At 37.0% G+C, this 25423-nt stretch overlaps 1 protein-coding gene across 1 annotated transcript; it reads left to right on the forward strand.

Annotated features, from left to right (window-relative positions):
* The first annotated feature begins 7926 nt into the window (after positions 1 to 7926).
* LOC110935938 (DNA repair protein XRCC2 homolog) lies at positions 7927 to 11131 on the forward strand. Its single transcript, XM_022178283.1, has 2 exons — positions 7927 to 8087; positions 10181 to 11131. The coding sequence occupies exon 2, from the start codon at positions 10186 to 10188 to the stop codon at positions 11098 to 11100; it is 915 nt and encodes a 304-aa protein (XP_022033975.1). The 5' UTR covers positions 7927 to 8087; positions 10181 to 10185; the 3' UTR covers positions 11101 to 11131.
* Positions 11132 to 25423: the final 14292 nt, after the last annotated feature.

A 25423-nucleotide genomic window follows, 5' to 3' on the forward strand; every position in this document is an offset into this window, starting at 1 on the left:
ATTTAAAACCTCCCACAAAGATCCAAAATTGTGTAAGTACATGCAAGGCATGCAAGGGCTGAAAACTTGGTCCCCTCTACTGAAAAGAAGCACAAGATTCAGACTTGTAAGAAATTTATGGTCAAAGCCTAAAAGTTGCAAAAATTTTGTCTCTGGTCATCAGTTACGGACCGTAAGAGCTAAGGCTTACGGCCCGTAAAGAGATGCTTACGGACCGCAAGGTATCGCTTATGGTCCGTAAAGCTGTCGCTGGCAGCAGAAATGGACAGCTGCCTGTTCAGCAGGTTGCACCGCCTTAAATGGGTGGTTTTCGAATACAGGGATCTTGCAACTGGTTTTGGCATCATAGAGGGCACCTGGACTCATCTGGCAACATTCATAGACTTAGGTGGGATAATCTTGTGGCATTTTGTTCACTATATAAAGGAACCAAGTTGCAACACTCTCACTTGCTCACTTGGAAAATTATTCAAGACTTCTCTGGAGCTTCTCTGATCAGCAACAAGTCTTCTTAAGATCTCTAATCATACTTAGGACTCTTGTAAGTGTCCTTAATCCTTTTTAATTCAGTTTAGCATAGTTAATTAGCTAAAAGTCAAACCGTCGTAATTAAGGTTTGACTTTGAGATTAATCAATAATTATCCAGTCAAATCTCGAATTAAAAATACCTATGAGTAGGTAACTATGTGGTAACAAACCCTTAAAAGGGTACCCTCTGATTCCCACTCTAACTAGGTCAATTGTCGGGTCAAACTTGATCTTAAAAAGTCAACAGAAAGCTTTATTTCAAATTAATGCATAATTAGCAATGTAGGATCCATGCAACCTGTTTTATCATTAATATAACTTGGTAATTAATGTAAGAAAATGTCTAAACATGTTCACCCCGACAATTTTCAGTTTAGGTCCAATTCGGAACCGAAAGTCGCATAGTTTGACTTATACTTTGACTTTCAGTTCTGACCCGTTTAAGCCTAGTTTAGGATTGCCTTAGAGCTTCTTTTGGACCTAGTTACATGTTAGTATAACCCTCTGTGATTATACGGCTTGGTTCATTAGTTGTCCAATTATAATGCAAGTTTCTGTTAATTGCCTAAATGTTGACTATTATGCCCTTTTCACCTTAAAATGTGATTTTTGAAAAAGTAAAAGAGTAGGAACCTTCAGTACTGATTTATAAACTTATACCCAAATTTTGATGTCAGTTTGAGGTCTAGAATAGGAGTTATGCTCATTAGCGTAAATAAGAAGCTTTTTAGTAACTAAATGACATAATTAGCATATAGCCTATCTAAACCCAATTTTTGATACCAAACTTTATACCCACTGATATAAAATAATATTTTGAGATTTTTGGAGATTTTTATTTATTTTTAGGCTGAGCATAACTTAGAGTTCTAAGCTTATTTCGGTTATTGCCGGTTTTGCCCTTTCGGGCTATAAAATGAGTTTTACAAATCCTTTTGATACCAAACCTTCTTCTACTGGTCTAATATGATGAGTAAATTATTTTGAGCCTTCTGGAATTATAAAAAAATATCAGCTTTCCTTTCAAAACCCGGAAACGACTCCAAATCGCCTTTTTAAGCGTTTTTAACGCATAGTATGTAATAAAACTATTTTAAACATATAAGGTTTGATACCTACTGATATATTCAGTAAATTTTTATATTTTAACAGTAAGCAAAATTTCTGAACTCAGATTTCCAGTTTTGACCTTTTAGGCTTATGTGAAATTACCAAAATGCCCCTACGGTGCATAGTATGGTTATAATTAATAAATTTCACATATATATGATACCCTACTGTTATAACTTATTAAATTAAGTATATTTACTAAATAAATCAGACCTGTAACTCAGATTACTAATTAAACTCTTTTATAACCTTTTAAATGACCAAAATGCCCTTACAGGGCATAGTTTGGGTTTAAAATCATTTTGGGCATAATAGAATATATCTTACTGATATCACAACATATTTAGTGCATGTTAACTCAGGAAACTTGTATATGATTCATATGGTTACTCGTTACGCACTTTCCGCGTTCGGATCGGCTTATGTAACTAGTTTGCATATATTAGCCGAAACGGGTCAAACCATATCTTTTTTGTCTCAAAATCCAGAATGTGTTTAAGTTACCTACATTAAACAAGCATGCAAGCTTGTCGGGTCAAAACCACATTCTAAACCGGTCTTCGCTTTATCACGCGTTAAACCATTTCGTTCTTTAAAACTAACCGGTCTAAGCTTAGGCTTAATTAAAGACCCCTTAGAAGTCTAATAGGTTATTATAAACCTTCGTTCCAGAATAGGAGACCCGGTAAAAGCTACGTGCACTTGCTTGTTGTGAATTATACTTGCAAAGGTAAATACTTTTAACTTATTTTCCCTATACGGGCTTGGGGTACGGTATATAAAATACCGCTTGGTCGGGCATTTGACCTTAATTCATTGGTGATTAAGTATTATCAAGATGACCCGTTTAAAAATTTGGTTTTGTTTGTTTAACGCCTTTGGGAGCTTAATGACCATGTCCCGGATATCCTTGACATCATTCAGAGAATGGTCACGACCTTAGCACACGGGTGTAGGCGTACATCCGTCAGTGCATTTATAATTATTAAGGTATAACCGCCGGTTACGAGAATAACTCGGCGGGACTATATCATGTGGTGTGTCTATTAATCTTTAACCCGGCACGAACCGGGAAACTGAACGCATAACAAACATGTAATTCTTTTACAAGTTTATATTCAAATAATTATCCCAAGTTATAAAAATCTTTTTGTGCCATGTGCATTCAAATCAATTTTAAACCTTTTCAAAATGAGTCAGTTAAATTGTATTTACCAGTGTAAACTGACGTATTTTCCCAAAAAGGTTAAGTGCAGGTACTACTCGTAATAGGTTGGCCTCTCCTTAGCATCAATAAGAGTCTCGCAAGCTTGGATGCAATGAGTCTGTTGAACAAGTTTCCTCTTTATTTTGATCCGTCTGTGGATCTGTTTCAACTGTTTGTGATACTTAATATTACAATTTTATTCGGTTGAAATAAATCTATCTTTTGCTTCCGCTGTGCATTTAAATATTGTGTTGTTTGACTATGATGATATCAACTACATCACGATACTCCCCACCGAACCCACCGATAATACGTGGAAATATCGGGGTGTGACATGGCATACCGTAATAGCTAAGCGCTGATTCGTGAAGTTCTATCATTCTTGAAAGCAAAATGTTTGATCACTTCTTCGTAGTTTATACTTTCTAAGATTTTGTTTTCGATAGCTATCAAGACGTCAATTCATTTAGCCTTTCTTGAAACATTCTGGATAGTAACTAAGATTTTCATAGCTTCAATTTCAAAAATTAAATCCATATTCAAAAGTCAAAACTATTTAATTTCAATAACTCATTTCTCTCGTTGTTAATAAGGGAATCACAAACCATTAGCTATATTACAATTTGCAATTTTTCATGAACAGTTGGTTTTTTTGTTTTTTTTACCTTTTTTCAGCTTTATTTTTTTAAGAGTTAAATGCTTGGTTGGTCCTTGTGGTTTACGAAAAGTGCAAACTTGGTCCCAAGGGTTCACTAATTACGCACTTGGTCCCAGTGGTTATAATTTTTGAACTCGAGTGGTCCTTATCACTAACCCATGTTAATTTTCTCAGTTAAATGGGTATAAAATGACTAGATTGCCCTTGAACTACAAAACAAAAACCACCCATCATCTTCTTCCTCCTTTCACCACCCACCACAACCACCATCACCTTCAACCCACCACCACTGTCACCTTCAACCCACCACCTCCATGTCACCTTCAACCACCCTCCACCTTCTCCGTCAACTTCAACCCACCGCAGCCACCTCCACCTTCATAATCAGCCACCTCTAACAACATAAACCCCCCATCTTCTTCCTCCAACTCCCTAACAACCAAGGCGGAAACAACGCCTGATCCAAATTCACACTAAACCCTAAGTCAAAAACAGTATCGAAAAACGGCAGATTATGCGGATCACCAAGGCTAACCAACAGAGGCAAATCAACTAATTCCACACCAACAACATCCCCCATTCCGATATGTTTCAACGCCATAACCGCCTGGTCACCACCTGCAGACAGAATTAACGTTTGTGTGTGGTTGTTGATAAGTTTTATGGTTTGGAGGTGGGTGAAGAGCGTAGAGAATGAATTGACGTGTTTGGTCCAGGTGTTGGTGCGGCAGTGGGTTGCGGAGCAGGAGGATTTGGGGTGGTTAGGGTTAGGGTTGATGCAGATTTCCGACGGTGGTAATTTTGACCAGGAATCCAGGATTAATCTGAGTGTTGGAAGAAGAAAACCAGGAATCCAGGATTAATCTGAGTGTGGCGATGGTAATTGAGAGGTAGGAGGGGTGGACCGATTGTTTTTAGAGAGAGAGAGAGAGTAGAAGATGAAGAAGATGAGGGTGGGTCTATTTTTTATTTTTTTAACTGTTAAGGGGCAATCTTGTAATTTTACACATATTTAACTAAAAAAATCAACATGGGTTAGTGATAAGGATCACCCGTGTTCAAAAATTACAACCACTAGGACCAAGTGTGTAATTAGTGAACCACTGGGACCAAGTCTGCAATTTTCGCAAACCACAGGGACCAACTAAACTCTTTTTTTAGTTAGAAGTTTTTTTACTTTATTTTATTTTTTATTTCATTTCAAATTACACACCTTATTAAAATAAATAATATACGTTTTCAACCTAATAAATTTTTTTCTTATAACTTCCGTATGTTATTTTTTTATAAAAAATATACACGTGATTGCGTTAAATTGTTTCTTCGAGATTCTGATATAAATTTAATTTAAAACGGAGTTGTATTCGAAATAGTGGTATAGTGACGAAATGAGTTGGTACTGACCAACAAGATTGGTACCGGTATCAGCGTTCATCGGAACTGATATCGATATACATTTTTATGGTTTTCAATAATGTAAAAAAACGATTTTATTTTTTGAGTTACATAATACAACTTTTGTATGATAAAATCATTGTAAATAGTAACTTGGTCCGTCAACATACCACAATTATACCTGTGTATCTTTTAATGACTTTATTACATTTGCATCCGTTGCACCTTTACGTTTCTACCCTGAACTTTTAATATAGTTATTATAAGGTCCCTAGATTTTAATATTTCTTTTTTAGCCAATAAGAATAAGACAGTGTGCATGATCTTGTCAATAATAGGTCTGTCCTTTTGCTTTAAAATCCTAATGTGGATTAGTCATGTAACTATAAGCCAACACCATGATCAAATTCATAATGTGCATCACTCAAACTATCTGTTAAATATTCAGTAAACTACCATATTAATCATTAATTAATAACAACCAATAACAGGTAAATATCCATTATACTACCTAAAATAACAGTTTTAACATCAGAGCATATGTAATAGGGCTTTATAAAGGCATGAAAGATTTTGATAATGCCCTTACACCATTACTCATGGGCATTATAGGGGCATGAAGAGTGAGAGGCATTTCTATAATAATGCCCAAAGAGAAGAAAAATAATGGAAAGTAATAAATGAAATGGGCATTAACCATTACACCTTTTTTAAAAGGGCATTATGAGGCTAGGGGGTATGGGGTTCGTCCCCACCCCGTCGAGCTCCGGCGACGGCCGGCAAACCATCCCGGGCCCCTCCCGTCTCGTCCTCAGCGTCGTGTTCTTGCCGGTGGCGACGATCCAATTTTGGTGGGTCCCGTCCTCAGCGTCGAGTTTAGCAACTGATTTTTTATTTTTGAATTTTGAAACCAATAAATATGAAAGGTTGGAGAAGATGAGTGAATGCCATTAATGAAGCTTGGAGAAGATGAGTGAGAGGGAGAGTAGATGCTTTGCTTCTTTTAAGAAAGAGTTAATTAATATTTTATTATTTTTTTATTTTACTTTTTTGGTTTAGGTTTAGGTTTTTTTTTTTTAAATTAAAAATAAAAAATAATACAACTGTTATTTTTAATGCAAATATTTTGTTAGTTTATTTGTTAAATGTTGAAAAAAAAGTAGAAGATTAAAAAATAAAAAACATAAAAGTGGTGGGGTAGGATCATCTAGGACCATCCTCCATACCCTCTAGTTTTCTGGGATGGACCATCCTTGGGAGGACTATGACGTGGCGTCTACATGGCAGATCATCCTCCCTTGGAGGACCATCACCATACCCTCTAGCCTGATAATGATGTGGTGAAAAATACCCCTTAGTAGGCATTAACCATTACCTATGGTCTCAAAGTCATTCAACCAGCATTCAAAATATCAATCATGAACCAATAAAAGATACATAAAACCATTCAATTACATAGAAACATTCAAAACTTACCAATTAAAGACTTGCTAGTCGTTACTAGCTTTTTAAATGAAACTAATGCATTGTCATACCTGTTACATGCTTCGAGTACATTATCACAACAAACTGGAACATCTTGATGGTGATCGGAGAAGAAAGTTTGGCGCCAGAGAAGATTGGTTGGACGCTAGTGGGGTGTTTGGGAAAGATGGAGTAATTTGATGTTTATTGAAGAAGATTGGGGATTAATGTGGTTGTGTGGGTTTTTTTTTGTGAAATGACAACTCTGCCCTTCACGCGGTTAGTGAGTTATATGGCTCGTTTAACGGACGTTAGTCAAAGAGATGTTGTTGATCCAAATAAACAACCATATGGACTGGATTGCTCAATTTTGACACTTAGGGACTGAAAGTATCATTGCGTGTTTACTTAAGGGACGGAAATTATCTAAATCTAAATTACCATTATATATATATATATATATATATATATAAATCAAATAAATAGTTATTATTATTTCCCTATCTATAATTTGTCAGTTAATCTTTGTGTGGAGGTTTCACTATTCCCTTTTTGAGTGTTTTGATTAGTTGGTAATCTTTGTAAACTGATGGGTGGATGTCATGTGACATTTACTATTTTTTTTATCTTCTTTATTTATATGTACAGGTCTTAAAAGCAACGTGCATAAGCTTCTGTTACATATAAATATTTATGTTTTATTTCCTTAGACTATTATTAAAAGTAAAAAAGTTTCTCATAGAGTATTAATATAAGTAACAAATAACCCTTATGGTTTACTCTTTATCTTTATGTGCAAGTCTTAAAGCAATGTGTACAAGCTTCTATTGTATATAAATGTTTATGTTTTTTCCCTTATACTATTACTAAAAGTAAAAAAGTTTCCCTTATAATATTAGTATAAGTATCAAATAACCCTTGTCGTTTACTTTTAATTTTAATAAACCAGCATCGTTATTTGCTTTCATGGTTTCCAATTAGCCGCACCAATAAACCCCGCGGGGGGGGGGGGGGGGGGACGATTACGGTTCTACGCCCTGCTCCGCAATGTGGAGGCTTAACACTAGTTATTATTATTTACTATATTATATAATTTCAAACCCGATTGAGTTGCGAGTTAACACACAACAAATTTTTGTTTGGTTTAACATTATTTTGTTCGGTTAATGGTATCGCCACAACACGCTTCACCTTTATCATATGATTTCAGAAATCGCCAATGCCCCTGCTATAACGCGTGCATTTACATAGAAGCTTTTAAAAGAAAAAAATTTGAATTAACGCATAAAATTTGTATTTGTTTTTAACGAATCCACTGCAACGCATAAATCGTGAAATACTTTGTATTTGTTTTTAACGAATCCGCGGTAACACACGGAGTCACGGATCATGAAATACTAGTAATAAATAAATAAATATATAAATTTTACTTTACACTGTGTTCCCGAGTTAAGTTAACAAGAGAAAAGAAAGGATTCTCTCCTTTTCTTTTCTTTCTCTCCGTTTCTTTCCAAATTAGAAAGATTAATTTTAGCCAAAAAAATCTCTTATTTTCTCTTCTTTTCTCTCCTTTACCGGAACACCTTTTTCACACTCGATATCTTCCTCTCTACTCATGATCCTGCTTCAATAATCTTCTTGCGATTTTAGGGTTTCGTAGTTTGCAGAAAAAAATTGAAGAAAGATAAGAACAAACACTAATTAATGAGTTATCGTTGCAACAGGTTTAATCCTATTTCCCCCATTTTATTCCTTAATGATTTTGCTTTTAATTTGATCTTCTTTCGAATTATACAATTGGAGAACGAAGGAATATATATGCTAAATTTGCTGCCTGAATGTCGTATACAATATGAAATTTCTTTAGCTTGAGGATGTTTAGAAGTATTGGGGCCTGAATTGATTACACTTCATACGAGTTGAACAATTAGGGTTCTGTTTTAGTTCTGTAAGTTATCAAATTCATCTACGTTGCTTTGAAATAGAAATCATGTAGTGTAGGATTTGTGATGATTCAACTTAGGTTTGAATACTTTTTCTTTGAGGTTATGATTTAACTTAGGGATTGTATTATATTATATCCAATCAAGATTACAGTTCATCAATGGCACATCTATCAAATGATTGATTGCACACTCGGTTTAAAAAAGCGCCATAGTTATTAAAGGCGCGATTTGTTGGGCCCGGGGCCTAGGCGAGAAGCGCAAAAAGAGCGTGGGTCTGAAAAAAGAAAGCGCAAGTAACATACTTATATAAAAATATATCTTTAAAACGAAACCAAAGTACCAAATTCATCATATAAAAGCAAAACATTTAAAACATTAACCCAAAAAACAAAAGTTTCAAATCCAAACGTTCAAACAACGACCAAAAAAACCAAAGTTTCAAAACCAAAGTACCAAAGTCTTAAAACATTCAACCATCGGACTCGTCATCAACTTCAAACACGAGAGTTTGAAAGGTCTCTTATAGATAGAGGCTGAAATACAAATCTTAAAATAATAATAATAATAATAATAATAATAATAATAATAATAATAATAATAATAATAATAATAATAATTACTTACCCCCCACGCGCATTAAATGCCTTGGAACCCGAAGCGGCGTTTTCCCGCCCTGCGCCTAGGCGCGCCTGGGCGCTCGCTTTAATAACTATGAAAGGCGCAAGGTACTTGAGGCATTTAGGTCTCAAAAGTAGAGGCGTGAGGCGTGCACATCACTTACGCGAGGCGTTGTGTTCTAAGTGAGCTTTATATACAACCAAAAGTTGCCTCTCTCATCTGTTTTAAAGTATTAACCTTTTTATCAAGCAAGCCTTATTGTTTTCTAATCAGTTTTTGTTATCAGTAGTTTACTGCTATTTTCCTTAGACTATACGGAGTGGGAGGGAGGGCTTGCAAATGTGGCGTTATGCAACATGTGGACCACACGTCAGCACCCGTCAGAAAAGTCGCGTGGTGCAAAAAAGGGCGGAGTGGGACGTGGCGTGAAAGGGTGGCGTTGTGTGACACGTGGCATACATTTTTTATATTGAAGAAAAGGAAAATCAAACAAAAACCCACCACCCAATCAAAACAACCCAACACGTCACCATCTTCTTCAGCACGCCGGTGAAAAATCCAGTGCCCAAACATCCATGCCGCCCTCCACGCCATCGACGGGCTGGTGTGCACGGTGTTGAGAGGCAACCACGCCGGATTTCCACGCCCATACCGTGTGGTCTTAGCATCATTTGTTTTTGTTGCTTTTTTGATTCCCCATGCCACACTTTATGTTTATCTAGATACTATACTTTACATGCCAAGAAATGGTTTTTGGAATCGGGAGGTCTTAGCGGGAGCAACCTCTCTATCTCCCAGGACAGAGGAAGTGTTTGCCCTCATCCTAACCTTCCTAGATCCTAACTATAGCTATAACGTGCTATGAGTGGGATTAAAGTTGTGTATGTTTGTCGGTTTATGTGTACCAGTTAAACCTTTTTATAATCTCTTCATTAATTTGGTTGTTTTTACACATCACTCCTACAAACCCAAATTTTGACCAGCATTGACAAATTTTGACCCATAAGTTCATGCGGCGCCGCCTGACGCTTTCTGTACCGTCTCGTGTAGTAGGTGCGCCTTTTTAAACCAAGATTGCGCATCGAGATGTAAATTGCAATTGATTTGGATGGATTTGTTTCTGACCATTTAAAGCAAATGGAGCTGTATTAGAGATAACATGCTATATCAAGTTTTATGCTATTAAAACGGTGAAAACTTATGTATAACTTCATTTATATGCATTCATTAACTCTGGTCTGACGAATTGACAGTAAAAATGGCTAAAGCATGGATAAACGTTGACGAAAGTGCAAAACAAATGCTTAGCAGGGTTCTTAAAGAGAGGCCATTGTTACATTTACCACCTCCTCTTCATAGGGTACCCATTGGTGTCAACAGCATTCTCGAAATCGTGGGCCCGTCTCCTTCCGCCAAAACCGAGATCTTGCTACAAGTCGTGGTTAACTGTATCCTTCCGAAGAACCGAAACGGTGTGCAATATGGAGGTTTGGAACATTCCGTCTTATTCTTGGACTTAGATTGTCGGCTTGAGATCTACCGTCTTTCTCACTTGCTAAAACTGAGAATAACCGAGGCCAACAGACCGCATAAAACCAAAGGTTCAAGTAATCAACCCGAGTGTGACGAGACAGACGTATTCAACGAGTGCATGAAAAGGTTTCTATACACCCGTTGTTACGACAGTTTCGAGTTTCTTTCTGCGTTGAAGGTACTGAACCACAAACTCACGGACAACGGTGTGCATATTCTAATGATCGACAACATCGGGGCGTTTCACTCAATCGACCGTGGTTTCTCGTCTCTACCACAATTGAACCCGATTAGGAAAAACATCGGTGTTCAAAGCGTGTTTGAAGCCGTTGTTCAGGAGATAAAGAAACTCTTGGAAATGCATTCCATGATCGTTTTAGCTACAAAAACGGTTACAAATCAAGTCAAAAGTTCGTATTCAACGCGGGTTTCTGGCGGGTTAAAGAGCGTGTATCGGGAGTATATGCCATTAACGTGGCAGTCGTTTGTTACGCGTCGAATTCTCGTGAGACCTTTAGACGATAAAAGAAAGTTTGTGGACCGGGTTTGTTATTCAGCAGAGTGGTTACTGCCAGCTTTAAGTGTCTCTGATGAGTTTGTTGTTTGTGACACTGGAATTTTGGATTCATTGAGGGTATAGAAATGGTATGCATTGACTTGATTTTGGTTTTGGTTTTGGTTTTAGTTTTGGTTTTAGTTTTGGTTTTGGTTTTGGTTTATTGGTGCATAATAACTGTTCATATAAATAAATTTCGTATTATTATAGATTGAATATTGAATGAATAGAATAGAATGAATATTGAATGAAAGAATACAACATTTTGCCAACTTTTTTGTGTGAGAGTTTCTATGTTCATAAAGAGTAAGCCCTCGAGGTGCACAAACCAGGTATTTTTAGTAACCGGTTCTGGTTATGGAACCGGTTTCAGTTTTTCGTTTTAAGGGTTGGAATTGGTTATTGCTATAACTAATTCGGTTCTAGTTCCGGTTATTTGACTAAAAAACCATACCGTATGTGCCCGGTTCCGAGTAGGGTTCGGTTTCGGTTCTTAAGAAACCAGGTATTAAAATACCCTATTTTCGGGTTTCTCTAGACCCTATTTCCGAGCTTTTTATACTCTATTGCGTTTTAATTACTATATTTTTTTCATTTTGTTTATTATTATTAAATATGCATTGTATAATGTTAAAAACAATTAAAATAAATGCACTAATGTAAATTTAAAAGATAGATATTAGAATCATGTATCGGGTATAGCAGGGTATAATCGGTTCCGGTTTTTGTCCGGTTTCGGTTATTAATCGTGTATGATCAGGTCCGGTTCCGGGTGTGATCGGTTCCGGGTATTGATCGGGTATAATGGGTTCAGGTATTTAGATCAAAATACATAACCTATCTATACCCTATGGGTAGGGTCGATTTTGGGTATAGAATACCCGAGTATTAAAAAAACCTGTTATGGGTTATTTTACTGGGTCTGGTTTCAGGTACGGTTATTTTGCACCTCTAAGCTCTCCTGTTTCAGTGGTAATTGGTACATGGTTATTTTTTCGTTATTTTTTCTGTGAACTCTTATCTACCTGCTCATTTTGCTGCTTCTAAAATAGAAAGTGGAAAAAGAAGACCAAATTAACCGGACTGAAACCGGATTAACGGACAAAACCGTAGCGAAATAAGCGACTCAAGCTAATAACGGATTAGGTTTTCTTTTGAAAACCAAAAGTTATGGTTCAGTTTCGGTTAGCCTGGTTCCATCTCCAAAGAAAACTTTGCAACCGAACCTGATTCCATTCCCGAACCTCAAACGGAACAGGAATATGGATTAAGTAAGTTCTTTTGAATGTAATGTATAATAAACTAGTTGATGCCCCGCTCGCGTTGCGGGGCGGTAGGCCGAATATTTCTTAAACAATAAAAAACACTACCATAGTTTTGCTAGAAAAAAAAACTAAAACGATGGCAAGACTGTAATTTTGAGCTCGGGGCAAAACTGTAATTTGTCAGGACTAATGACCGAGTGTTAGGCAACTCCTTGACACGAATAAAAAATTAAATTGAGTCAACTAATTAAAACAAAACACTTCTATAGTTTTGCTAAAAAAACTAAAACAATGGCAATACTGTAATTTTGAACTGAGGGCAAAATTGTATTTTTTGACTGGAGGTAAAATCGTAATTTGCCAAAAGCTAAAATGATGACAATACTGTAATTTTGAACAAGGATAAAATCATAATTTTTAACCGGGATAAAATCGTAACATACTTGAGCCAATAGAGGAGTGTGATGCTTCAAACTAGCACTATTCCCCTCCATAGGTTTTGTAGGTATATAAAATGGTAAAGCCGAAAACTTTGAGAACAAAATGTGTTATAGTATATTAACAAGTGAACAAGAGTTTTGACTTTTGAGACCAAAGTTTTAGGCCCAAACTTATTATGATCTACCAAATGTTCTAGACCTAAAAATTTCATATCTAAGTGTAATATGAAATCGGCCTATAACATAACCGAACCTATACATAAAACTGAAACCAACACCACTCACTCAGTTTCCTTTCATCGATAAAATGAAATTTCGAGTTTTGTTCGGTTTAAGCCTAAAATTAACCTTTGCACACCCCTTGAAAGAATACCTTACATGAATATTGTTAACGGTGTTAAGAGGGGAAAACTGTGATTGATATTGAACATTTTGCTTAAAAAGGGGATTTCGTCGATTTTGAAAAAAGTTATTATACACGTTTAATTTCAATGATGGGGATTTCGTCGATTTTGAAGAAGCTATTATTCACGTAGTTTAGTTTCAATGATATCAATAGATAAGTCGAAGATTTAAAGTGAAAACATTGGTTTATACTTGTATGGCGAGCGTTCCATGTAACAATCCTAGATTATAAATTATTACATTATATGAAGAAAATATTAAAAAAAAAGCTTACAAATTAAAAGAGCAACTGAGTTTGAGAGGGTTGAATTTTTTTTTTTCCTAATCGGCAAAGAATCTCACATGTAAATTCATCATGCTCGGGGCTATGTCCAAGGTCGACTCATCGACCATCATGAGACCGTGCCCCCTCTGATGTGCGGAACCGGATGAAATCCGTAAACCCTCAACCCCCCTCCCCCCGGTCAGATTCGAACCCAGGATTAAAGCCCTGATTCGTCCTTCACCCAGATAGTATCCACTAGGAAGGGCAAACCTTTTGACAATTGGACCATTATATCAGAACATGTAATGCTCAAAAACAATTATTTCTCTAAGATAATATAATAAATCATATTTGGGTGATAAAGTGTATCTATACTATATTATAATGCATGAGGCATGGGCATTTCAAGATACCTAAAAAATAAGAACTCCCCCCCCCCTTATTTATAAAAGACCCCTAAAATGAGGGTAGTTTGGTCTTTTAAACACTATTTATTTTTTAGTCCTAAACTTATTACACTTAAATCCCTAAGGTTTTAAACAAATTATAGATAGTTAGTTAGAATTCACCCCTTCATAACAAACTTATAATTTTTTTACTTATTCTTGACATATCTTATAAACTATAATGTTTAAAAAAAATCCAAAGATAGCATGACGACCTACACATTTTTGTCGATGTTTCGGTAGTTGTCTTGTTCAATATCGACGCACGGATTAAAAGGTACGAGTAGATAATGCTTTAATGTTCAAGTGATTTAAGAAAATAACAACAAATAATCTATACTATAATGCATGAGATATTTATCAAGTGATTTAAGAAAATAACAACAAATAATCTATACTATAATGCATGAGATATTTATTTATATGTAGACCCCTAAAATAAGGGTAATTTGGTATTTTAAACATTATTTATTTTTTAGCCCCTAAACTTATTACACTTTAATTCCTCAATTTTAACAAAATTTTGATTAGTTAATTATTAATTACACTTTATCACCTTATGAAAAACTAACCCATGATTTTTAAACGGACATAACTTTTTCGTATATTAATATTTTTTAAAGAAAATTACACCATAAAAATGAACATTTTATTCTCTTTAATTTGAGTATAGTATTGCTATAGTTTTTTAATTAAAAAAATTGATATGAATCGTTAACCGAAACCGAAAGGTTCACAGAGGAAACCGAGCTAAAATGAAAAAAAAAATCTGATTTAACTGAAAACCGATTAACCGAAAACCAAATTACCAAAAACTTGTTATCATTTTCTTTGTAACATTGCTTAACCAAAATTAACTGAAACGAGCCATTTATATAATATAATTAATAATATCTATATCTGTATAAATTATAATGCGTATTCGAGACACAAGGATTGCCATTTACCTAAATTATTTAAAAGTAATATTTTTTACAACTTTTAATGCGTGTAGTACAACTCTTAATACATGCATTACAACTTCTAAGAGCATTCACATCCAGCCCCCTAAAATTATACATACATTCCACTAAAAAACAACTCCTATATCAATATATTTCCACTAAAAACAAATACTTTTTCTCCCTCTTTTTCAATTAAATAAAAATTTTATACCTTTATCATTACATTTTTCTCTCTCCTTCACTTACAACCACTTTCAATATATATTAAAAAATTATAGTGGGTGAACAGTGTCCCCCCAAATATACAGATGAACAGTAACATTTTCTCTCTCCTCCACTCACAACCATTTTTTATATTCTTTATATTTTAAAAACACCACACTCACAATTTAGTTCTTTGGATGTGAATGCTCTGACGCATACTCTGAAAACACCTCATTTCTATGGGGGGATTTCAAATTCAAATAGGGGATCTCAAATTCAAACACAATAAAATCGGTTTTTTATCACCGTATTTCTCTCTCATTCTCTCTCATAAATTAAGAAAAAATCACAACAAATCTAGAGAGGAAGTTCCTGCCATGGTGGAACCTTTGAAGATCGATGCTGGCGGTGACAAGGATGGTTAAGGTTCCGGCCGCGAAACCGACTCTGGTGGTCATGATCTGACGGCAATCATTCTTGTTTGATGAATCAGGTAAAATTTCACCACGTATTATGTTGATTCGTATTAGCTTTGTTTGATGGTATTCTCTTTCTGACTGCTCACCTGCATTGTTGTTTTTGTGCTCTTCGGAGTATGCGAATCTATGTTTGCTCAAGTGCTTTGCCGGTTCGTGTTTCATGTTTTACCTCTGCCCTTTCATTCTTAGATAACATCATCCATCTCTCTGGTTGCTATTAACCACAATAAGCATTTCATCACTTCCGTTTTGTTCTATGCCGGTAATCGCTAAAGATGTATTACCGAGTAATTTAAGTACATTAAGGGTTTTCTTCATAATGTTGTATTACCAATTATTATGTTCCTGCTAAATTGAGTAAGTTTTGTTGTTGAATGAATTTGATATTTGAATCAGCTTGTGAAACTGATAAGCATTAAGGTAATTTTGATGGCATTAGGGACTGTTGGTATATGACATATAAAGCAATTGAAGATGTCGGTGGCTAGAAAGCTAGAACTAATGTGGAGGACATGGATCTTGCAGTTTGGGCTAGCCTCAAGGTGTGGAAATATGTCTTTGGTGGGGACTTAGAGGTGAGTTGTGATATCAAATATTAGATTTTATTCATCAAAGTAATAATCTACAGGAATAAACAGCAAAAAAAAAATCTATTACATAGGTAAAAAAAAACAAACTCCCGAGTACCTTGGAAGCTTACTGATACCAACAACATAGTTGGTAATGTGGGCCAGCTAATATGTTAAAAAAATGACCAATGAAATCATCTTTTGTGAGGTATAACTAACGGCAGAAACTTTTTCTTTACCCTAATAACAATTGGTGATGATTAATTGCATCTACTTTATTATGTAGCGAGTCTCCTTTTGGGAGAAACTTCATGTCCTTTATGCAACTTCTTTGTAAGGAAAAGAATAGCACACCGGATCACCATTTTTTATTGTGTAATTTTCCTAGTAAGCATCATGGTCCCAGAAGTTAGGGGCTGTTTGGTAGCCTCTTAATAACCATTCAGATGCTACCTCTTAATGGTTTAAAACCTCTGAATGAATAAGAGGTAACCTCAAGTCTGAATGGTTAAGAGGTAACCTCTGAATGGTAAATCATCACATGTCACATTCTTCTACCTTCTCATTGGTAAAATTCTTAATTGTTCCATTAAGAGGTAGCCTCTTAATGACCATTCAGAGGCTACCAAACAGCCCCTTAAACTTTTAAAACCAATAGCCATATATTTTCCAGCAACAATTACCGTTCAGAACTTAGCATGCACCCTAAGGTAACAAATTATTGCAATTTTTATATTAGTTATAGTATTATTTGTTTCTTTTAATTATACAAATTATTGCAAGTTTCAGAAACCCTTTTCTAACTTTGGGTTCCTATTCAGAACAGTGGCGGACCCAGGAATTTTTTCATGGGGGTGCAGAATTTTTTTTAAAATTTTAGACGTCTAGATATATACATAAAAATACCGGTTCGGGTCGGGTCGGGTCATGTAAAAAAAAGAACATCAAACTTAAATTTATATAATCATCAAAAACACGTTAAACATTGTTAGAAACATATTTAAAAAGTCGCCCTACGAGTTTTCATTTTTTAAAATCTATCCAAAACATTATCTAGAGGTACTTTCTTAAAGATTTTATTTAATCAACAATCGGAAGATGATCCAAAATAAACATTTTATTATTAAATATTAAATTTAACATTTAATAATGAAATCAAGTTGAACATATAAATCAACAGCAACCTTTTTCTAATATTTAATCAACAATTCAGTAACTTCTTTATAATATTTAATAATAAAATAAACCCTATAAATCTATTTTCCTAATTTCCTACAATTGCCATTTGCCGTAACTTTACAACAGCAACCTTATCAACATTCAACAACCCTATCAAAATCCTTATCAAAAATCTTGAAGAATAAAATCAAGGAGTGGTACCTGGTCGGCTAGTTGCACTCTGTCTACGGCGACTCAGCGAGATTTGTGGCTGATCGATCGAAGCCTGTCTGCAGGTTGATCCTTCTTCTGTTTCTTGGTCGCTGCAGCAGAGAGGGGAGGGCGGGAGAGATGAAAGGTCGATTGGCCGATTGTGTTTATTTGGGTAATTGGGTTATGTTTTGTTAATTGATTTTGTTATTTGGGTTGGGTTTTACCATAAACTTATTCAATTGGGCTTGATGTTGGGTTATAGGAATACAAGTTTTATTTAAAGAGATTATTGTTTACATAATTGGGTCGGGTTTAAATCCGTGTTCACAATTTTTTTATATAAATTCCTAACATTTTTTTCTAAGGGGTGCGGTCAGAATTTTCTAAGGGGTGCGGTCGAAATTTTCCAAGGGTGTGGTCGGGATTTTTCGCGAAAAATAACACTATTTTTTTTTCAAGGGGTGCGGCCGCCCGCCAATGGGCTAAGGTAGGTCCGCCCCTGATTCACAATAGCTTTAATGGAAGTTGGGCACTCATGCATTTCGTAACATGTAGCTTTAATACAACTATTTTCAAAGGCTCTGTTGAGCAGATGGAGAGGCTAACCTACCCTTACATTCATGAGGTTTCTTCTTGCTTTGGTAAGCCTTTATCTGTTTTACAGGATTTGAAACCTGAGGGGCTGAATGAGAAGGTGTGTGCTGAGGTTTTGGGTTCCCTTTCAAGGAAGAGGTCTTACTCTGGGGATAGCGATGATACCCTCTCAAGTCTGCCCGATGTTTCAAAAGATGCTGGTTTAGAGACCTCCGCGGTTGGTGGTGATGAGGGTGCTAAGGCCAAGAAGACTAAGAAAGCCAAGACGTCCAAAGCTGAAGGTTCCAAGCCTTCTGCTACCTGATGTTTATTCGTAGCTTTCTTAGCAAACACTTTATGTCTGTAATATCTTAAACAATATTAGGTTTCTGGGAACCCTTAAGGTTCCTGTTGGTGGCTTGTTAGGCCTGTATGGCCATTTGAACAGTAGTTTCTCTTGCAAGTTACTAGAACTTGCTTTAACTTTCTCTGAAGGTCTTTTATGGCCTTCCTACTTATGATATGATGGTTGCTCTTGTTGTTTGTGTTATGTTTTTTTACTTGTTTTGCTTGGTTTGTTTTGTGGGTTTTCAACCCTTCAAGCCTTTTGTGTATCTATGTTTGGGTTAAAGCCTTTAACCTTTCGAGCTTGTTTTCTGTTGGCTTGAAACCTTGATAGCTTTTGGTTTGGTTTGCATGTTTTATTGATGGGTCTGTTCATTTTTCCCTTGTCAATTATTGTTATTTTCTGGTCTTGCCTTTGTTGAGTTTACTTTGTCTTTATGTTTTTTACACTTTAAAGGGTTCAGTGCTGCAGACACTTTACCTTAGTGTTTATTAACAACAAGACGTAGTATCTATCCTTTTCATTATTTCTTTGTAATTTATTTGATTTCGTAAGTCTATTTGTTGATTATGTTTCTAAGACTTAAGGAACGATTGGTGTAGGCTGTTCAAACCTGTCTATGAGACATTATTGTTTTTTCTTAATAAATCTCATGGAGTTGTATTGATTTAGGAACTCACCCCTTATATAGGCTCATTCAACCCTTGAACCTATTGAGCGATATGGCCTGGGAGCTCATCCCCTTACATGGCCCTTGCCATGGAGTTTTTTGCTAGGTTCTCAACCTGATATTAGGATAGAAAGACAAGTTTGATAAATCAACTTCATTCATTCAAGCAGTATCTGCTTTTACAAAAGGTTTTCGTTTTGATACAAACCAAACTTTTTAAACATAGAACTTTCTCAGGGTTTTTCCGTTCCAGTGCCTTGGAAGCCTTTTGCCTTCTGGGTCTGCTAGCTTGTAGGATCCGCCCTTGTGTGCTTCTAGGATGGTATATGGACCTTCCCATTTTGGGCCCAGCTTCCCTTGGTTTTCCTTTTTGCTAGCTTCGTTGTTTCTGAGGACTAGATCCCCTGGCTTGAATCGTTCATTCTTAACCTTCTTGTTGTAGTAGGCTTCCATCTTTTGTTTATACTTGGCTTCTTGTATTGCCGCTTGATCTCGGGCTTCCTCTAGGAGTTGTAAATTCAACATGGTCTCTTGTTGATTTACTTCGGGATCCATGTTGACAATTCGTTGGGTTACAACTCCTATTTCAGCGGGGATTACGGCCTCGGATCCAAATACCAAGCTGTAAGGTGTTTTCTTGTGACTTACTTTTTCGGTTGTTCTAATTGCCCATAAAACGCTAGGCAATTCTTCGAGCCAATTGCTTTCATACCTCCCCAATCTTGTTTTGATGCCTTCCACGATGCTTCTGTTGGTCCTTTCGACCTGGCCGTTTGACTGTGGGTAAGCCACTGAGCTAAAAATCTGGTTGATTCTGTATTCTTTGCACCAAAGGCTGAAAGGTTTCTCGGCAAATTGCTTTCCATTATCGGTGACAATGACACCCGGCAAACCATAGCGGCAGATGATATTTTCCCAAACGAAGTCTATGACTTGTTTTCCTGTAATCTTGGCAAGGGGTTTAACCTCCGGCCACTTGCTGAAGTAGTCGATTGCTACTAATAAGAACTTCACTCCCCCTTTGCTTGGAGGGAATGGCCCAACAATGTCCATTCCCCATTTATGGAATGGCCATGCCGGGGTTATTGGAACCAGGTCATGTTTGGGGCTTCTTGGGATTGGGGCATGAATTTGACAGGCATCACATTTCTTCAACTGTTCCACGGTGTCACGATGCATCGACGGCCAGAAATATCCAAGGTTCATGAGCTTTGCAACCACCGACCTAGCTCCAAAATGAGTTCCACATATTCCTTCATGCACTTCCTTAATCAAATACTTGCTTTGTTCAGGACCCACACATCTTAGCAAGGGTGCAAGGTAACCTTTTTTATAGAGGGTTTCTCCTTGCAACACATATTGCCTTGCTTTGATTTTAACCCTTTCGGCTTCTATTTGATCATTGGGCAGTTCATTATCTTGGAGGAATTTTTTGATTGGAGTCATCCAATTTGGATCCTCCTCGGTGACTACATCTTGTACTTCCAGTTCATCAATCGACCGGGCCTTTAACACTTCAACCAACACCTTTTTCGTGAGGTGGGCAAATGTGAGGGATGCCAATTTGCTCAAGGCATCGGCCTTTTTGTTTTGGGACCTTGGAATTTGTTTAATGCTGCATGTCTGGAAGGTGTTCATTAACTCCTTGGATTTTTCTTTGTACCTTCTCATGTTGGGCTCTTTGGCGACATAGCTGTCGTTAATTTGGCTTGATACTAGTAATGAATCTGTGAACACTTCAAGCTTCTGGACTTTCATTTCTTTAGCCAGTCGTAGACCAGCGATCAATGCCTCGTATTCAGCCTCGTTATTGGTGGTCTGAAAATTAAAACGGAGAGCATATGTGAATTCTAGCCCCTCAGGGTTGATTAGGACTAAACCAGCTCCTGGCCCTTCAACACTTGAAGCCCCATCAGTGAATAATTTCCAGGCTTCAGGGTTGGAGGGTTCAGCGGTTGTGGTGTTTACTTCTTCAATTGTTTGGTTTGGGACTTCAACCAGGAAGTCGGCCAGGACCTGAGCTTTAATGGCTTTTCGTGGGACATAGGTGATGTTATGTTCACCTAGTTCCACTGCCCATTTTGCTAGCCTCCCCGAATTCTCAGGTTTTTCAAGCACATTCTTGACAGGATGGTCAGTGACCACTTGTATAGGGTGTGCTTGAAAGTATCTCCTAAGCCTTCTGGCTGTTTGAACCATGGCTAGAGCAAGTTTTTCGAGGGGAGGGTATTTGGTTTCAGCTAGTTTTAGAGTTTTGCTGAAAAAATAAACGGGTACCTGAGCCTTGTCTCTTTCGATGGTGAGAACTGCACTGATGGCTTCGTCGGCAATTGGAAGGTACACCGATATGACCTCCCCAGTTTTTGGTGCTGCAATATCTGGTAGGGAAGCTAAGTGCTGCTTCATTTGATTGAAAGCTTCTTCAGCTTCATCGGTCCATCTGAAATCTTTTTTATCTGAGCAGTTCTTGAGCGTTTTGTAGAAGGGTAGAGACCTTTCGGCCAGTTTTGAGGTAAAACGCTTCAAGGCTGCAAGCTTCCCGTTTAAGCTTTCAACCTCCTTCTTGGTCCTTGGTGGTTTAGCTTCAAGGACAGCTTTCACTTTGTTAGGGTTGGCCTTGATACTTTGCTTTCCGACGATGTGACCCAAGAATTTTCCTTCATCGAATCCAAACGAGCATTTTTCCGGGTTGAGCTTCATGTTAATCTTTCTAAGGTTCTTGAAAGTTTCTTGGATATCATCAAGCATTTGATGCTCGGTCTTGCTCTTAATTACCAAGTCATCGACATATGCCTCCATGTTTCTACCGATTTGGTCTTCAAAGGCCTTATCGATGAGTCGTTGATAGGTGGCACCTGCATTTTTGAGGCCAAAAGGCATCTTTTGATAACAAAAGATACCTTTGTCCGTGTGGAAAGCTGTCTTTTCTTCATCCTCCTTCTTCATGAGGATTTGGTGATAACCTTTGTATGCATCAAGAAAGCATTTAAACGAATATCCCGTGAGGGAATCGACTTTGAGATCAATTTCCGGCAGCGGGTAACAATCTTTGGGACGCGCCTTGTTAAGATCTTTAAAATCTATACACATTCTCCAAGAGTTGTCGGGTTTTTTTGACCATAACAGGGTTTGCAATCCATGATTGGTACTTGACTTCCCGGAGAATCCCTGCTGATACAAGCTTTTCAACCTCTTGGCAAGCTGCCAGGTGTAACACCTCGAATTTTTGTGTCCAATGATGTGTTAACACGTGTCATTTGTTTACACGTGGCATTGATATTAAATAAAGGACTAATATTGACAAACCTTGAAAGTATATAAATTCGAGGGTTATAAATGTCAAACAAGGGTAAATATACTGTATAGTAACCCTAAGTGGTGCTTGTACCTTCAAACGAATAAATCATGGATCGTACGGAAGCGAAACGCGGAAGAAAGTGAGAGATTACAAGGTACAGGGGTTAACTGTGTCAACATGTTTAATTATACCTCTGAGTGACCCTTTAACGCTCCCGAGGCTTTGTAACAGTATTATACGCTCACTAGAATATACTGTATAAATTCCGCGAAGTTCCGTTTTAAAACGAGAAAGTTATGATCGAATTCGTATGAGAAGGGTTAAAAGCGTCAACAATGAAAGTTAAGGCTTTCCGAATAATTAATAAACTAACCGGGGACTTAGCAATACGGGTAAATAACTCGAGGCCCTTAGTTGTAAATAATCGAGGGCCAAATCGCAAAGTTACCCCTTCAAACCCGAAAGGTCAGGTTAATAATTACAAAAGATTTCGTTATTAATTACCAGGATTTTGTCATAATTACAAAAGATTTAAAAAACCTGAAAATCTGACCTCTCGCGACCCGCGTTATGTTTTGGGTTAAGTTGAGGCGGGCCGCGAGCCACCTCTTATTCGCGTCTGATTTTTAAACATCAGGCGGCCCGCGTTAAAATGTGCCTAAACCTCCAGGCGGGCCGCGTGGGACGCCCAGATGCAGAAACTTTGGATTTTCATGCCTTTTGAGCTAGTGAACGATCAAACAACCAATAAATGAGGTATGGGCGCCCCCTACTCGACCCACAGCACCATGGGACACCTGCCCATCATCCATGATCAGTGTAGACCAATGTGTAATGATCTAGAGGCATGTTGAGCACTATAAATAGGCATGTTATGTGCATAAGTGAACTCACACCTCAAACACTCATCTCTGATCATTTCTAAGGCTCTCAAGTGCTCTTCTCTTGTTCTGAAACTTACTACAAGTCTCTGTAAGTATACCATACCTTCCATAGTTCTGTCTTTGCTTAGTTTAGCTTATAAACCCAACCGTCGTAACTAACGGTTGGCATGGCGATAATTCACGAATGGTCCAGTGAATTGTCAAATCAAAAGTAGTTATGAGTTGGTATTCATGTGGGTAATAAACCCCTAAAAGGGTTTCCCCTGATCACCACTCTAACTATGTCAAATGTCGAGTCAAACGTGCACACAAAAAGTCAACAGAAAGCTATATTAGCGATTCTTGTATAAATTGTAATGCAGATGATATGAAACCTGTTTTGACACTTATAAAACATGATATTAAGTATATAAACTTGTCTACGCTCGTTTGAATCGACCATTTGCTATATTGACCCGGTTGGGAGCCGAATGTCGCAAAAGTTTGACTTTTGCATTGACTTCAGTTCTGACCCATTTTAGTGAGGTATAGATATGCCTTAGGACTCTCTTAGGACCAGGTTACATAATGGTATAACCCTCTGTGTCCGGTTCATTGTTTGTCCGAGTCTTTTACGCATTTCCGTTAATCGACTAAAAGTTGACCGTAACGGCCTTTTTAAAATAAAATGAGTATTTCGGACGCGTGAACGGACCATAACCTTGCTTACTAAATTATAAGCATGTCCTTAAAGTTTCACGTCAATCCGAGGTTTAGAATGAGAGTTATGCTAAAAAGCGCAATTAAAGTAAACTTTAGTAATAAACGGCGTAATTAGCATAACGCCTAAAACCAAGATTTCGTCACCAAAACTTTTACCCACTGTTGTAAAATAATATTTTTGGAATTTTAAAGATTTTTAATAATTTTTACCTTGCTCATAACCTGCGGTTATGGCTACGGTTCGGTAAATACCGAATATGCCCTTTTCGGCCAAAACTTGAATTCTACAAGGTCTTTTGACCCGATTCCAGTTGCTACTGATTTTAAATAATAAATAAAGTATTTTAGACTTTATAAACTGTTCGGGAAACTCAGATTTCCTGTAGAACTCGAAAAGCTCTTTAAAAGTCTTTAAAATGACCGAAAAACCCCTACGGGGCGATATATTAACTAAAACTCGTTATGGGCATCACGGAATACCACAACCTCTTTGAGGCATATTAACTTAGGAAACAAGCGTAGGACTCCTACGGTTACCCGTTGCGCCTATTGCGCGCACGATTCGGCTTATGAGACTAGTTTTCATATATTAGCCGATATGGGTCAAACCATATTATTTTGACCCCGAAATCCAGAGTGTGAACCTTAAACCCATATAAAATAAGTCTCTGAACTTGTTGGGTCAGAATCACACTCCATTCTCGGTTTTCGCCTTTTCGCGCGATTAAACCGTATTTATATTTCGGAACCAACCGGTCTAGGCTACGGCCAATATAAAGACCCGTTAGGATTCTAATAGGTTAATTAAAACCTTCGTTCCAGAATAGGAGCCCCAGTAAAAGCTATCTGTGACGTAATCCATTAAGGAATATACTTGCAAAGGTAAATACTTTTAACTTATTTTCCCTATACGGGCTTGGGATACGGTATAATATTTACCGCTTGATTGAGCATCATATCTTCCATCGCTTAGGTGGTTAATTGAATAATGTGATCGGCTCATTTAAACAATCTTGTTACTTAAAAGCCTTTGGGGGGTTAATGACCGTTGTCCCGGATATCCTTGGCATCATTTTACGAAATGGCCACGACCTCGACATCCCGGTGTAGGCGTACACCCGGTATATTATGTCGACATTATTATTATTAAAAGACGTAGCCGTTGGTTTTTTTACACTACGGTTTTACGCAATGTGGTGTGTCTATTAATCTTTAACCCGGACAGGATCCGGGCTACTGAACGCATAAAAGGACATGTAATTCGTTCACAAGATTTTAATAATTTTCCCAAGTTATAAAAGAGTTTGTGCCTCGTGCATTCAAATCAATTTTTAATAAACATTTTTAAATGTGTCAGTTGAACGTATTTACCAGTGTAAACTGACGTATTTTCCCCAAAAGATTAAGTGCATGTACTACACGAAATTTGGCTGGTAATAGCTTCCTAGCATCACGAATAGTCTCGCAAACTTGATGCTGTATCTGACTGAACAATACTTTATTTTATTTATGATCCCCTGTGGATACAATTCGACTTCTGTAATAC

Source organism: Helianthus annuus, chromosome 4, assembly GCF_002127325.2.
Source record: "Helianthus annuus cultivar XRQ/B chromosome 4, HanXRQr2.0-SUNRISE, whole genome shotgun sequence".
NCBI lineage: Eukaryota > Viridiplantae > Streptophyta > Magnoliopsida > Asterales > Asteraceae > Helianthus > Helianthus annuus.

Bases quoted from the DNA above. Each gene is read 5' to 3' on its own strand.
- LOC110935938 (XM_022178283.1), top strand. From the start codon at position 10,186: ATGGCTAAAGCATGGATAAACGTTGACGAAAGTGCAAAACAAATGCTT.